General features: G+C 30.0%; 2 protein-coding genes across 6 annotated transcripts in view; one reads left to right on the plus strand and one right to left on the minus strand.

Moving 5' to 3' along the window:
* Positions 1-10: 10 nt before the first annotated feature.
* On the minus strand, positions 11-4,699 carry LOC140060127 (tubulin-folding cofactor B-like). 2 transcript variants are annotated; one of them, XM_072106204.1, is made up of 6 exons: positions 4,588-4,699; positions 2,661-2,804; positions 2,433-2,532; positions 1,805-2,008; positions 1,327-1,399; positions 11-1,067 (listed from the first exon to the last, which is right to left on the minus strand). In XM_072106204.1, the coding sequence occupies exons 2-6, from the start codon at positions 2,790-2,792 to the stop codon at positions 959-961; spliced, it is 618 nt and encodes a 205-aa protein (XP_071962305.1). In that variant the 5' UTR covers positions 2,793-2,804; positions 4,588-4,699; the 3' UTR covers positions 11-958. The 2 variants fall into 2 exon arrangements, with proteins under 2 accessions (XP_071962305.1, XP_071962304.1); XM_072106203.1 differs by lacking the exon at positions 4,588-4,699 and adding an exon at positions 2,998-3,159.
* A 10,018-nt stretch (positions 4,700-14,717) lies between these two features.
* LOC140061030 (striatin-3-like) overlaps positions 14,718-16,251 on the plus strand; it is a 31,738-nt gene continuing 30,204 nt past the window's right edge. For all 4 annotated transcript variants that reach the window (XM_072107433.1, XM_072107435.1, XM_072107434.1 and 1 more), the window contains exon 1: positions 14,718-14,971. In XM_072107433.1, coding sequence (XP_071963534.1) covers positions 14,753-14,971 — 219 coding nt within the window. In that variant the 5' untranslated portion in view covers positions 14,718-14,752. The remainder of the gene's footprint in view (positions 14,972-16,251) is intronic.

Raw genomic sequence — 16,251 nt, forward strand, 5'->3', positions numbered from 1 at the left:
TATTTGTATGCAATATTTTATTTCAATTTTTGGTAGCAATTTTTCTTTATGACAGCTTTCCTCGTTATGAGGAACAGAACATTTTGCAGCAACTTAAATTAAGCTTAGGCCTACTCTGTATATTATGTCTTGAGGCATTCACATTAAAATATAAAGCTCTGTCTACACTATCTAACTTCATACAAAAAAATGTGATGTGCCCATATATGGACACGATGATGTCATATCCCTACTATATTTAGGCATACCATTACCATATTTGGGTACATCACACTTTTTTTGTCTAGTTTGATAGTGTAGACAGAGCTTAAGATGGGATAAACGATAACATGTTTACACTAGTTTATGTACAAAGAAAGACTTTAATTTTCTTGTTTAGGCCTATTTCCTCTTAATTGATGTTTATTGATTACTGCTGGTCTTAAAAGTCAGAGCAATTAATATGCTAACATGGTCAGCTCATAATGAACACACTTTATATTTATTCAATCAATTGTATTTCTTTTTGCACCTACACTACAGACAATGTATTCCAACCAGGTATTCAACTCAATTGTTCTAACTGCTAGATTTTCATAAGGTAAGAGTTAAGTTTTCATATGCACACACTAGCAATGGTTTAATCTGAACCTTAATAATGACACCCTCCTAGAGTGACCCAGACCTTAAGTGTTTATGCATATAACCCTAGTACAGGACCAAACAATAATGCGCTTGCAGTAGTACAGAGCCTGTAAAGAATACCTCTCAACAGACCTAAGTGTTCTTCATCATTCGCATCAATTGCTTTAACAAATACAAAATGTATGCAAGCCTTTAATAGCAAAACATCTGTAAATTGGCCAAGATAGTGAGTCTGCTGATCTTATATTAACAAAAAACAGAAGTTTCCATTGCACTCAATCATTTGCCTCTTCAACCAGCTGACGTCAGGGTACGATTGATGAACTTTGACCAGTTACATTTCATCAAGATCTTCCTCTGGGAAATCTCCGACCGTCACAAAGTTTGGTTTGGTAAAGCCGCCGTATTTATCTGGACATTCAAAATACTTCTTTCCACCAACACTGTGAATACAGAAAAGTATTACAACACGATTTATAGTAGTGATATTGAACTGGTTGTGGATTTGGGGTTCAATAACTAATACTCCTGTCTGCAATCTAAGCAACTGTGTATGCTAAAGCTTAGATGCAATACTGGGTCATAAGCGCGCTCCAAGTAATTTGACCAATCACGACGCGATGGATTGGTCAACTTGCTTGTGTTGCACCTATGTCATTGCATTATGCCCAGGTGGGTACAAAGCTATACTGATAATCTCACCTGCCATCATTCTTTCCATGAGGTTCATCATACTGTATACCAACCCACCAACCTGGTTTAAAGTCTGTTTTACCTATAAATAAAAACAAAACACATTATATTCACAGTGTAAATATCATTCCGTATTCTAGCACAGGATCAAGGCTCTCCTCGACTTGGACAAGTACTTAAAACTGGAGGTTTAGTGTACACATATAGTTTGTGTACACTTTAAAGAAATCAGTGCATATTTCAGACGAGTAGAAGGTTACCTTGGTGTGCTAGTCCCAATGAGTGCAGTTTGGTGGTAAACATGACACGACTTCAACATGAAGGGACCTTTGGGTGAAATGACATTTGCTGTACACTATGTGACAATTTCAGTTCAATGCTAGTTGGGAAAATCACCACCAAACCTCGAGAACATTATTTACAAAGCGTTTTTTGCAGGAAAAAATGTATTTAGATCAGCTTGACAAAACAATTCATATATCCTCACCTACGAACATGACAGTTCCTCTTTTTACAGGGGGTACTTTTGGATTATTGACCTCACACCTTGACCCTACAGTAATAGCTTTTGCTAATGCTTCTTCTTCTGCTGCTTTCCTCAACTGTTCTTCCTCCCTCTTTTTCTCTTCTTCCGGATCCTTATCAGCGTATTTCCCAATTTTATTCTTTATTTTAAAAGCACGAACTGAATCTGAAAATGAATAATATTTTACAGGACTATTTCATTAATATGTGTAATGAAATTTAAGCGTTATTGTGTTTTACAGTGTACATCATGCGAATAGGCCACATTGCATCACCTTTTCACTGATTTTTTTTGTCCATATATAAGTAAAATATTCAAAATACAAAAAATATAAACAAAACCTTAGGCTGCGGAGAAAGTTGTTGACAATGAACGTTGATATAGATTATTGTAACAATTGTAAAGAATGAAAGTGAATCTCACAAAAGACAAAAAAAGTCCCTTTATTCATAGCGGTGTAACCTGAATATTAATAGTTGTCCCGAATGAAGGGTTTTACTGTAAATATAAGACTGTCAAAAGAAAACACTGTCACAAAGTAAAAAAGGTACATATTATAAGAAGATAGTTTAAGACTCCTTTTGTTTACCAGTTCTAGCGCTATACTCCTCAGCAGAAATCTCAAATTTCTCTACTTTTGAAACATCTTCATATTCGCCAACAGTTCTTGTGGCATCTTTATCAATAACCTATCAAGAAAAAAAAATGTGATCAATATATTATGTAAATTCAAATCTTCACAGTGAGCAGTTACCAAACAGGTAGGGATTTCCCCAACTAATCATCGGTTTTTTTCCAACATCATTACACCACTTACATGTATTCTCATATTATCTTCAATTGGAAATGATCCTAGTAGCGCAGCATCGTCTGACATTGACACCATCAGCTTACCATTAGCATCAAATAACTGCAGCTCCATATATGATGCTGAAGATCCAACAATCATCTCTAATTTAGACTTTAAAAAAAGAAGTGATATATATATATTACAATCGGTAAAATGTCTGATACCTCTAGGCCTGACATACTTTGCTATGACTGCTGTCTGGGTGATGGGCCGGGCGATAAAGTTAATATCTAAGGCTAGCAAAAGCAGACATCAAATTGGACCAACTCAAACAGCTAGGCCTAGGAGGTTACCACGTTTTTACCTTTACTTCAGAAATGGTTATATCTTTTGGAAATCTACGTTGACTTCCAAATGAATTTAATGAACTAGAAATAGCAACATTCACAATATCCTGAGTTACGACGGAATAAGACATGTTTTCTAACTTCTTTTTTGGATTGGTTTTTTCCCGATTCTGAATTTGTTTAGGTCTATATTACTATAGCGCCACCAACGGAGCAAAATGAATTATAAGAAGATTTACAGGTATAGTATGTAGTTGTTTTTTGATAACAGAGAGCTATCACTTATGCCATCCTCGTATATAATTAATTTCGTACGGAAATACATTTAATTGATAATATCATTAGGTAGAGTATCCTTCTTACAATTAATTATCAGTAATATATATAACTTTTTAAATGTTAGGGATATATTTTAAAATAACTATAAATAGATATATAATTACACAAACTCAAGATGTTCTTTTCTGCCTGAAACCTAGGCCCACCCTAGGCCTCCTCCTCTGTGCTCTCACCAAAGATCGTATAGCGCCACTTCGTGGCGCTATAGTATCTTTGGCTCTCACTTCGTTCGTTTTGCTACCTGATCCGTGCAGGCCTAGGCCTAGGCTAGACTGGATATTATGATTGCAAGCCAAAAAGGTAGATTTAGAAGCATATTTTATTGATTACCCATCATCAGTGTCACCCTTAACAGATAGTTAAGCTATATTTGTAGGTCATAGCTTATTTCAGACAATATTTTAGCCTCCAAAAAGGGCAGATTAGGCCTAGGCTAGGCCTAGCCTATTATTATAGCCTACTGTATAGGCCTAGGCCTAGCTAGAAAGAGGCTAGGCCTAGGCTAGCTAGGGCCTAGGCCTAGTTAGGCTAGCATCTCGCTACTCTAGCTAGTAGTTTAGGCCTAGGTAGGCCTAGTACTACTAGGCCTATAGCCTAGCTGGCCTACTAGTACTAGGGCTAGCCTAGTCTTGCTAGGCCTAGAAAGAAGTAGTAGGCCTAGCTAGGCTACTACGGATCCGCTACTACTACTAGCTAGGCTAGGCTACTAGGCCCACCTGGTTAGGGATCCCCTAGTTAGGCCCTACTAGGGAACTGGTAGGCTAGCTAGCTAGGCCTACTTACTAGCTAATAAATAAGTCTAGGCCTAGGCTGCCTAACTAGCTAGCTCTATGTATTCTAGTTAGGGCCTAGACTAGTTTATTAGGCCTTTGTTTAGGCTGATTAGGCCTGCCTAGTCCTAGTTAAATAAATAGGCATATAACCAGGCTCAGTCTAAACACTCTAGGCCTATCTATATGAGACCTGTGCTATTAATTATAGGACTAGACCTAGGGCCTTGCTAGCTAGCCAGCAGAATGGTCTAGAGAGGCATAGGCCTAGCTAGGGATAGGCTGGGGAGTCATAGACAGCCTATCTATATAAAATATTATTATTTCATTGCTAATGCCAAGGTATTATTTAGGCCTGTTTATTTTCAGGTTGAAAGCAATGGATAAAGAGAGATTCAATTCTACAACAAAAGTCAAACTCAAACTGATAATTAACAATGTTTCCAGTTAATTAATGTTAATTATTTTAATAGATTGTAGTGACCCTAACTACCTTACTGTTTGTGTATGGCTGTAATATTATATTAAATGTCATCACAATTAGTAAGGTTGTGAGGCTTCACAATTTCAAACAACTCTTCACTTCTTCATGTGGATGGATTAAAAAATACTGTGAGTATTGTACACTCTTTATATGAATATATCATCAATCACAATATCAAATATGATCAGTGTAGTCAAAATTTGATAACTTAGCATGAATCTTTTAATATCTACATCATCAATAATTAATATTAATATAAATCTACATCACAATGTTGGATATGATCTTTGTAGTCAAAATTTGATAACTGAGCACGCATCTTTTAATAACTACCTTATCAATAACTATTAATAATGTCCTATATCACAATGTACAGTAGGATATGATCAGTGTTAGTCATAATTTGATAACTGAGCACGCATCTTTTAATATCTACCTCATCAATAATTAATATTAGTATCATATATCACATTGTTCGATATGATCAGTGAAGTCAGAATTTGATAACTGAGCACGCATCTTTTAATATATACCTTATCAATGACTATTAATAATATCCTATATCACAATGTTGGATATGATTAGTGATTAGATAAATGAGCACGCATCTTTCAATATCTATTTCATCAATAATTATTTGTATTTTGTATTTGTATTTTTGTATTTGTATTATAATAATTATTATTAATAATTTATATCACATTGTTCGATATGATCAGTGTAGTCATATTTGATAACTGAGCACGCATCTTTCAATATCTATTTCATCAATAATTATTTGTATTTTGTATTTGTATTTTTGTATTTGTATTATAATAATTATTATTAATAATTTATATCACATTGTTCGATATGATCAGTGTAGTCATATTTGATAACTGAGCACGCATCTTTCAATATCTATTTCATCAATAATTATTTGTATTTTGTATTTGTATTTTTGTATTTGTATTATAATAATTATTATTAATAATTTATATCACATTGTTCGATATGATCAGTGTAGTCATAATTTGATAACTGAGCACGCATCTTTCAATATCTATTTCATCAATAATTATTTGTATTTTGTATTTGTATTTTTGTATTTGTATTATAATAATTATTATTAATAATTTATATCACATTGTTCAATATGATCAGTGTAGTCATAATTTGATAACTGAGCACGCATCTTTCAATATCTATTTCATCAATAATTATTTGTATTTTGTATTTGTATTTTGGTATTTGTATTATAATAATTATTATTAATATTATATCACATTGTTCAATATGATCAGTGTAGTCATAATTTGATAACTGAGCACGCATCTTTCAATATCTATTTCATCAATAATTATTTGTATTTTGTATTTGTATTTTGGTATTTGTATTATAATAATTATTATTAATATTATATCACATTGTTGGATATGATCAGTGTAGTCATAATTTGATAACTGAGCACGCATCTTTCAATATCTATTTCATCAATAATTATTATTAATAATTTATATCACATTGTTCAATATGATCAGTGTAGTCATAATTTGATAACTGAGCACGCATCTTTCAATATCTATTTCATCAATAATTATTTGTATTTTGTATTTGTATTTTGGTATTTGTATTATAATAATTATTATTAATATTATATCACATTGTTGGATATGATCAGTGTAGTCATAATTTGATAAATGAGCACGCATCTTTCAATATCTATTTCATCAATAATTATTTGTATTTTGTATTTGTATTTTTGTATTTGTATTATAATAATTATTATTAATAATTTATATCACATTGTTCGATATGATCAGTGTAGTCATATTTGATAACTGAGCACGCATCTTTCAATATCTATTTCATCAATAATTATTATTAATAATTTATATCACATTGCTGGATATGATCAGTGTAGTCATAATTTGATAACTGAGCATACATCTTTAAAAATCTACCTCATTAATAATTAATATTAATAATCTATATCACACTGTTGGATATGATCTGTTTAGTTTTTTAATATCTACCTTATCAATAACTATTAATAATATCCTATATCACAATGTTGGATATGATCAGTGTAGTCATAGTTTGATAACTGTGAGCATACATATTTTAATATCTACCTCATCAATAATTATTATTAATAATCTATATCACAATGTTGGATATGATTAGTGTAGTCATAATTTGATAACTGAGCACGCATCTTTCAATATCTATTTCATCAATAATTATTATTAATAATTTATATCACATTGTTGGATATGATCAGTGTAGTCATACAGTAATTTGATAACTGAGCAAAAATCTTTTAATATCTACCTCATCAATAATTAATATTAATAATCTATATCACATTGTTCGATATGATCAGTGTAGTCATAATTTGATAACTGAGCACGCATCTTTCAATATCTACCTCATCAATAATTAATATTAATATCATATATCACATTGTTCGATATGATCAGTGTAGTCATAATTTGATAACTGAGCACGCATCTTTTAAAATCTACCTCATCAATAATTAATATTAATAATCATATCGCATTGTTCAATATGATCAGTGTAGTCATAAATTGATAACTGAGCAAAAATCTTTTAATATCTGCATCATCAATTAATATTAATAATCTATATCAAACTGTTGGATATGATCTGTTTAGTTTTTTAATATCTACCTTTTCCAAAATAATATTCTATATCACAATGTTGGATATGATCAGTGTAATCATAGTTTGAACTACCTCAACAATAATTAATATTAATTGTCTATATACCAATATCAAATATCAGTGTAGGCCTAGTCATTTGATAACTGAGCATGCATCATTTTATATCTGCTTCAAATATTAATATTGTCCGAATATAATAAGTGGTTTGAAGGATTTTTGCAGATGGCCTTTTTTGCATTGTAAAGTTTACACTTTAAAATCTGTCAATTTATCCAAAAAGGTCAAACTTTGACCTATTTCAATAAAATCATTTCATAAGTTGTCTTCTTTTATAGTTTTAGTGATAATCAATATTAAGTGGTTTTTTACCCCAAAAAAGTCAAACCTAGAGCTATTTTAATAAAATTATTTCATAAATTGTCTTCTTTTATAGTTCTAGTAGTGATATAATCAATATTAAGTGGTTTGGATGATGTTTGTGGGGTGTTTTTTTAAAGTTTGCACAGTTTACATGGTAAAATGTGTCAATTTATTCCTAGAGCTATTTCAATAAAATTATTTCATAATCACCCCAAAAATGTCAAACCTAGAACTATTTTAATAAAATGATTTCATAAATTGTCTTCTTTTATAGTTCTAGTAGTGGTATAATCAGTATTCAATTGTTTGAATGATGTTTGTGGGGTATTTTTTAAAGTTTGCATTAAGTTTACGCAGTTTACATGGTAAAATCTATCAATTATCCAAAATTGACATTTTTCACCCTAAAAAATCAAACCTAGAGCTATTTCAATAAAATGATTTCATAAATTGTCCTCTTTTATAGTTCTAATAATGATATAATCAATATTAAGTGGTTTGAATGATGTTTGTGGGTGTTTTTTTAAAGTTTGCATTAAGTTTACGCAGTTGAAATGGTGAAATCTGTAAATTTATCCAAAATTGGCATTTTCACCCTAAAAAATCAAACTTAGAGCTATTTCTATTAAATTATTTTATAAATTGTCCTCTTTTATAGTTCTTGTAGTGCTATAATCAGTATTAAGTGGTTTGAATAATGTTTGTGGGGTGTTTTTTTTAAGTTGGCATTAAGTTTACGCAGTTTACGTGGTAAAATCTGTAAATTTATCCAAAATTGACATTTTTTACCCAAAAAATTCAAACCTAGAGCTATTTCAATAAAATTATTTCATAAATTGTCCTCTTTTATAGTTCTTGTAGTGGTATAATCAATATTAAGTGGTTTAGATGATGTTTGTGGGGTGTTTTTTTTAAAGTTTGCACAGTTCACATGGTAAAATCTGTCAATTTATCCAATATTGACGTTTTCACTCCAAAAAAGTCAAACCTAGAGCTATTTCAATAACATTATTTCATAAATTGTCTTCTTTTATAGTTCTAGTAGTGCTATAATCAGTATTCAATTGTTTGAATGATGTTTGTGGGGTATTTTTTAAAGTTTGCATTAAGTTTACGCAGTTTAAATGGTAAAATCTGTCAATTTATCCAAAAATTGATATTTTTCACCCGAAAAAATCAAACCTAGAGCTATTTCAATAAAATGATTTCATAAATTGTCCTCTTTTATAGTTCTTGTAGTGGTATAATCAATATTAAGTTGTTTGGATGATGTTTGTGGGTGTTTTTTTAAAGTTTGCATTACGTTTACGCAGTTTAAATGGTAAAATCTGTAAATTTATCCAAAATTGACATTTAAAAACACGAACTAGGTTGTAAAAAGTGAAGGAAGTCATTATATTTTATTATTGTTTGGTCTACCCATAGTTATAGCAGGGAAGAGTTAAATTTAACTCTTCCCTGGTTATAGGTAATAAAGGATGCCTATCATAGTCAAATGGCAATAACTGATTAGCCGAGACCAATGACATTTAAAACAACTCCTACTTAAAATTCCCTACTTATACAGTACAGCAGCTTTTTGATTGGCTGCAAGTTTAGTTTTCTGTTCGTTCATCAGAAATGGTATACATAATTATTAATCAATAAGATTACTGGATTTCTTTAGTATTTCTGACACATTTCCAATCTTAATTGAATTATTAATGTAATGGAAATTGGTCATAGGCCTATTATAGCAACATATCATTTCTGGAAGAGTATTACGGTCTGTATAGATCGATGTTAAAACACACGTCCTCATTTATCAAATAATTCATTCACTGCACATTTATTCTGTTAAGAAGAACTGGGACCCTCAATAGAAGCCAAAGCATGTCTCATGATGGCCTCTACAATACATATCAAACATAAAAAGATATGGAATATTTTTATTTTTACAGCGGCACACGTTCATCATAAACGATGCGTTCTTAAAAGTATAAATTTAAACAGCAAACGGATACAAATCAATAGGGTAATTAGGAACAAAAGAATAACACATTTTCAAAACCCATCGACTCGATCTCTTGTATACAGTAAATCTAACAAAATCACACTGATCATATCCAACATTAAGTATTAATAATTATTATTGATTAGGTAGATAATAAAAGATGCGTTATATCAATTTATGAATACACAGATCATATCCAACAATGTGATATAGATTATTAATAATAATTTTTAATGAGGTAGATATTTAAAGATGCGTGCTCAGTTATCAAATTATGACTACACTGATCATATCCAACAATGTGATATAAGACATTAATAATAATTATTGATGAAATAGATATTTAAAGATGCGTGCTCAGTTATCAAATGACGACTACACTGATCATATCCAACAATGTGATATATGATATTAATATGAATTATTGATGCGGTAGATATTGAAAGATGCGTGCTCAGTTATCAAATTCTGACTACACTGATCATATCCAACAATGTGATATATGATATTAATATAAATTATTAATGAGGTAGATATTTAAAGATACGTGATCAGTTATCAAATTCTGACTACACTGATCATATCCAACAATGTGATATATGATATTAATATAAATTATTAATGAGGTAGATATTGAAAGATACGTGATCAGTTATCAAATGACGACTACACTGATCATATCCAACAATGTGATATAGATTATTAATATTAATTAATGATGTGGTAGATATTAAAAGATGCGTGCTCAGTTATCAAATTCTGACTATACTGATCATATCCAACAATGTGATATACGATATTAATATAAATTATTAATGAGGTAGATATTGACAGATACGTGATCAGTTATCAAATGACGACTACACTGATCATATCCAACAATGTGATATATGATATTAATATGAATTATTGATGCGGTAGATATTGAAAGACGCGTGCTCAGTTATCAAATTCTGACTACACAGATCATATCCAACAATGTGATATATGATATTAATATAAATTATTATTGAGGTAGATATTAAAAAATACGTGCTCAGTTATCAAATTATGACTACACTGATCATATCCAACAATGTGATATATGATATTAATATTAATTAATGATAAGGTAGATATTGAAAAATACGTGATCAGTTATCAAATGACGACTACACTGATCTTATCCAACAATGTGATATATGATATTAATATAAATTATTGATGACGTAGATATTAAAAGATGCGTGCTCAGTTATCAAATTCTGACTACACTGATCATATCCAACAATGTGATATATGATATTAATATAAATTATTAATGAGGTAGATATTAAAAGATGCGTGCTCAGTTATCAAATTCTGACTACACTGATCATATCCAACAATGTGATATATGATATTAATATAAATTATTAATGAGGTAGATATTGAAAGATGCGTGCTCAGTTATCAAATTCTGACTACACTGATCATATCCAACAATGTGATATATGATATTAATATAAATTATTATTGAGGTAGATATTAAAAGATACGTGCATGCTCAGTTATCAAATTCTGACTACACTGATCATATCCAACAATGTGATATATGATATTAATATAAATTATTAATGAGGTAGATATTGACAGATACGTGATCAGTTATCAAATGACGACTACACTGATCATATCCAACAATGTGATATATGATATTAATATGAATTATTGATGCGGTAGATATTGAAAGACGCGTGCTCAGTTATCAAATTCTGACTACAGAGATCATATCCAACAATGTGATATATGATATTAATATAAATTATTATTGAGGTAGATATTAAAAAATACGTGCTCAGTTATCAAATTATGACTACACTGATCATATCCAACAATGTGATATATGATATTAATATTAATTAATGATGAGGTAGATATTGAAAGATACGTGATCAGTTATCAAATGACGACTACACTGATCATATCCAACAATGTGATATATGATATTAATATAAATTATTATTGAGGTAGATATTAAAAGATACGTGCTCAGTTATCAAATTCTGACTACACTGATCATATCCAACAATGTGATATATGATATTAATATAAATTATTAATGAGGTAGATATTAAAAGATACGTGCTCAGTTATCAAATTCTGACTACACTGATCATATCCAACAATGTGATATATGATATTAATATAAATTATTAATGAGGTAGATATTTAAAGATGCGTGCTCAGTTATCAAATTACGACTACACTGATCATATCCAACAATGTGATATATGATATTAATATAAATTATTAATGAGGTAGATATTGAAAGATGCGTGCTCAGTTATCAAATTCTGACTACACTGATCATATCCAACAATGTGATATATGATATTAATATAAATTATTATTGAGGTAGATATTAAAAGATACGTGCTCAGTTATCAAATTCTGACTACACTGATCATATCCAACAATGTGATATATGATATTAATATAAATTATTAATGAGGTAGATATTTAAAGATGCGTGCTCAGTTATCAAATCACGACTACACTGATCATATCCAACAATGTGATATATGATATTAATATAAATTATTATTGAGGTAGATATTAAAAGATACGTGCTCAGTTATCAATTTCTGACTACACTGATCATATCCAACAATGTGATATATGATATTAATATAAATTATTAATGAGGTAGATATTTAAAGATGCGTGCTCAGTTATCAAATTACGACTACACTGATCATATCCAACAATGTGATATATGATATTAATATAAATTATAATTGAGGTAGATATTGAAAGATGCGTGCTCAGTTATCAAATTATGACTGCACTCATCATATTCAACAATGTGATATAGGATATTAATAATAATTCTTAATGAGGTAGATATTGAAAGATACGTCCTCAGTTATCAAATTCTGACTACACGGATCATATCCAACAATGTGATATATGATATTAATATAAATTATTAATGAGGTAGATATTGAAAGATGCGTGCTCAGTTATCAAATTCTGACTACACTGATCATATCCAACAATGTGATATATGATATTAATATAAATTATTAATGAGGTAGATATTGACAGATACGTGATCAGTTATCAAATGACGACTACACTGATCATATCCAACAATGTGATATATGATATTAATATAAATTATTAATGAGGTAGATATTGACAGATACGTGATCAGTTATCAAATGACGACTACACTGATCCTATCCAACAATGTGATATATGATATTAATATAAATTATTGATGACGTAGATATTAAAAGATGCGTGCTCAGTTATCAAATTCTGACTACACTGATCATATCCAACAATGTGATATATGATATTAATATAAATTATTAATGAGGTAGATATTAAAAGATGCGTGCTCAGTTATCAAATTCTGACTACACTGATCATATCCAACAATGTGATATATGATATTAATATAAATTATTAATGAGGTAGATATTGAAAGATGCGTGCTCAGTTATCAAATTCTGACTACACTGATCATATCCAACAATGTGATATATGATATTAATATAAATTATTAATGAGGTAGATATTAAAAGATGCGTGCTCAGTTATCAAATTCTGACTACACTGATCATATCCAACAATGTGATATATGATATTAATATAAATTATTATTGAGGTAGATATTAAAAGATACGTGCTCAGTTATCAAATTCTGACTACACTGATCATATCCAACAATGTGATATATGATATTAATATAAATTATTAATGAGGTAGATATTTAAAGATGCGTGCTCAGTTATCAAATTACGACTACACTGATCATATCATCAACAATGTGATATATGATATTAATATAAATTATTAATGAGGTAGATATTTAAAGATGCGTGCTCAGTTATCAAATTACGACTACACTGATCATATCATCAACAATGTGATATAGGATATTAATATAAATTATTAATGAGGTAGATATTAAAAGATGCGTGCTCAGTTATCAAATTCTGACTACACTGATCATATCCAACAATGTGATATATGATATTAATATAAATTATTATTGAGGTAGATATTAAAGGATACGTGCTCAGTTATCAAATTCTGACTACACTGATCATATCCAACAATGTGATATATGATATTAATATAAATTATTAATGAGGTAGATATTTAAAGATGCGTGCTCAGTTATCAAATTACGACTACACTGATCATATCCAACAATGTGATATAGATTATTTATATTAATTTTGATGCGGTAGATATTTAAAGATGCGTGCTCAGTTATCAAATGACGACTACACTGATCATATCCAACAATGTGATATAGATTATTAATAATAATTATTGATGATGTAGATATTAAAAGATACGTGCTCAGTTATCAAATTATGACTACACTGATCATATCCAACAATGTGATATATGATATTAATATTAAAATTGATGACGTAGATTCTAAAAGATGCGTGCTCAGTTATCAAATTATGACTACACTCATCATATTCAACAACGTGATATAGATTATTAATAATAATTATTGATGAGGTAGATGTGAGATGCGTGCTCAGTTATCAAATTGTAACTACACTGATCATAATACTGTACACATAGTCCTTATGCAATTAGACATTGATTTAGTAGTACTACATATCATTTGTTAAATTAAGAATGTTGTTTCTGTGTTATTAAAAAACTTATTGAAATTTTTTAAAGTAAAAATATCAGTATTGATACCTATAAATTTGTATATCATAATAACATGCTTGATATTATAATAATGTGTTCTTTATTACAACTAAGAAACAATTATGTACGAGGATTATACACACTGATAGCTCTCAGTTATCAAAAAACGACTACACAATATAGCTCAGATTTATCATCATCCCCTTCGAAAAAGTCTACGATTAAAATATCGATTTAATAATGTATTGTTAACCTTTGGTACTTTTCAATCATTGCAATAATATATTCTGTTTTTAAACGACACTACAAAATAGTCTTCACTACCAGAAGGTAGACTAAAATATAAATATATAGCCCACTGAAAATTTATTAAAACATATTCTCAATCCCTTACACATACAGTACAGAGTGTTAGAGAGTAATTGGAATTTTACCCACAATACTTTGCTAGACCACCCTTGTTTCAATTGCAAGTATGGCGGATGGTTTGTCATCATAACAGCAAAGATGATTAGAATGGAAAACGGGGCTGGATCATCTCCGCAGCATTTAAACCAGTTAAATGCTGGCACAAATGCTAACTTAAATGTTTTAGGAAATAAATTAGAAGATGACAATTCACGATCGAAGTATACAATACCCGGAATATTGCATTTTATTCAACATGAGTGGGCGAGATTTGAGATGGAAAGGGCTCAGTGGGAGGTTGAACGAGCCGAGTTACAGGTAAAGCTATGGGAGTGAAGCCCTGTCCTGGGTGTATAATGTTGGCCTAAGAAACCAGCTAACCGAAGATGTGATTTATACTGTCAATAAACGATTACTATGCGCCCTAATATACATAAAACAGTAATAAATAAGCTGAAGGAAATTCAGATAGTTTGTTGTGTGTTCATTCTTCAAATCATTTGCAAAAAAGTCAATAAATAAATGATGGAATTTTAATTTTGAAAATACTTTTTTTGTTGTATCATATTCTATACTCTGTGTGTAGGCCTAGGTTGTGTCACCTTTATCTTCTTTTTATGCCGTAGCCTTCTAGTACTACCATTTACCCAGGAGAGGAAAGCCTAGACCCAAATTGTTTACAAAATTCTAATGCCAAACCATTTCACAGTGAAATTTCAGGAAGTGCTATACCGGTAGATTAATTGGCAATTATTTGTTTTGCTATTAACTTTTTTCAACAGGTTTGTTCTTCGATAATTTCTTTCAATTGCAATTTTGTTTTCTTCCTTTTTATTGAACTTTTTTTACTTTTCAACTGTATTTTAGCAGAATTTTTGTTGATGCTATATTTCTTTCTTTCACAGTAGCCTGATGCTACACTGTACTTTATTTCAATAACATTTCTTCATATTTTTGTATGACAAAATATCATAACAAATAAAGTGAAAATTTGTTTGCATAAATTTGCCAACTTTGTCATTTGGAAGGTCTAAGAATATACATTTAATTTAATTGTATACAAACATTTAATTTTCATCATTTTGACAGCATGGTAGACATTTTTTGTACAACCTCTACGTTTAACTAGCCAGGAAGTATTGTTCAGATTACTTCCAAAATTGCTTTACTGTAGGTACATTTGTAAAAATTATGAAGCTTTGACCTTGAGAAAAGACCACTAATAGGCTACTGAGACCGACAATAGATGTGATTCATTGGAAAGCTACCTACATTAGTATTCTTCTAAAAACCACAACAGTACTGCAGTAGACCAACATTTCTGTATATTTGTGTGTCGAAATAGGTTGCACTGATGAAACATAACTTGTGTGTATAATTTATTTTTTTGCATTCTGTTTTGTATGCCAGGTTTTTATAAGACAGAGATGCAGGATTCTTTTCCAAAGCTATTTTGGTTAAAATTGGTTTATGCTATTTTTTTAAATCTAAGCCTAAGTTAGACTTAGGTTATTAGAGGCTTCCTTAAATCCTGGATACCAAAATGTTTCTCGTATATTATTTCTCCCTTTAAATATAGATGGACCATTTTGGTATGA

Source organism: Antedon mediterranea, chromosome 10 (genome assembly GCF_964355755.1).
Source record: "Antedon mediterranea chromosome 10, ecAntMedi1.1, whole genome shotgun sequence".
Classification (NCBI taxonomy): Eukaryota; Metazoa; Echinodermata; class Crinoidea; order Comatulida; family Antedonidae; genus Antedon; species Antedon mediterranea.

Coding starts and splice junctions, on each gene's coding strand:
- LOC140060127 (XM_072106203.1), bottom strand. CDS start 3,111: ATGTCTTATTCCGTCGTAACTCAGGATATTGTGAATGTTGCTATTTCT. Junction 2,805..2,997: donor TAACCATTTCTGAAGTAAAG/GTAAAAACGTGG, acceptor CTTTTTTTAAAG/TCTAAATTAGAGATGATTGT. Junction 2,009..2,432: donor GGAGTATAGCGCTAGAACTG/GTAAACAAAAGG, acceptor ATTCATTTTCAG/ATTCAGTTCGTGCTTTTAAA.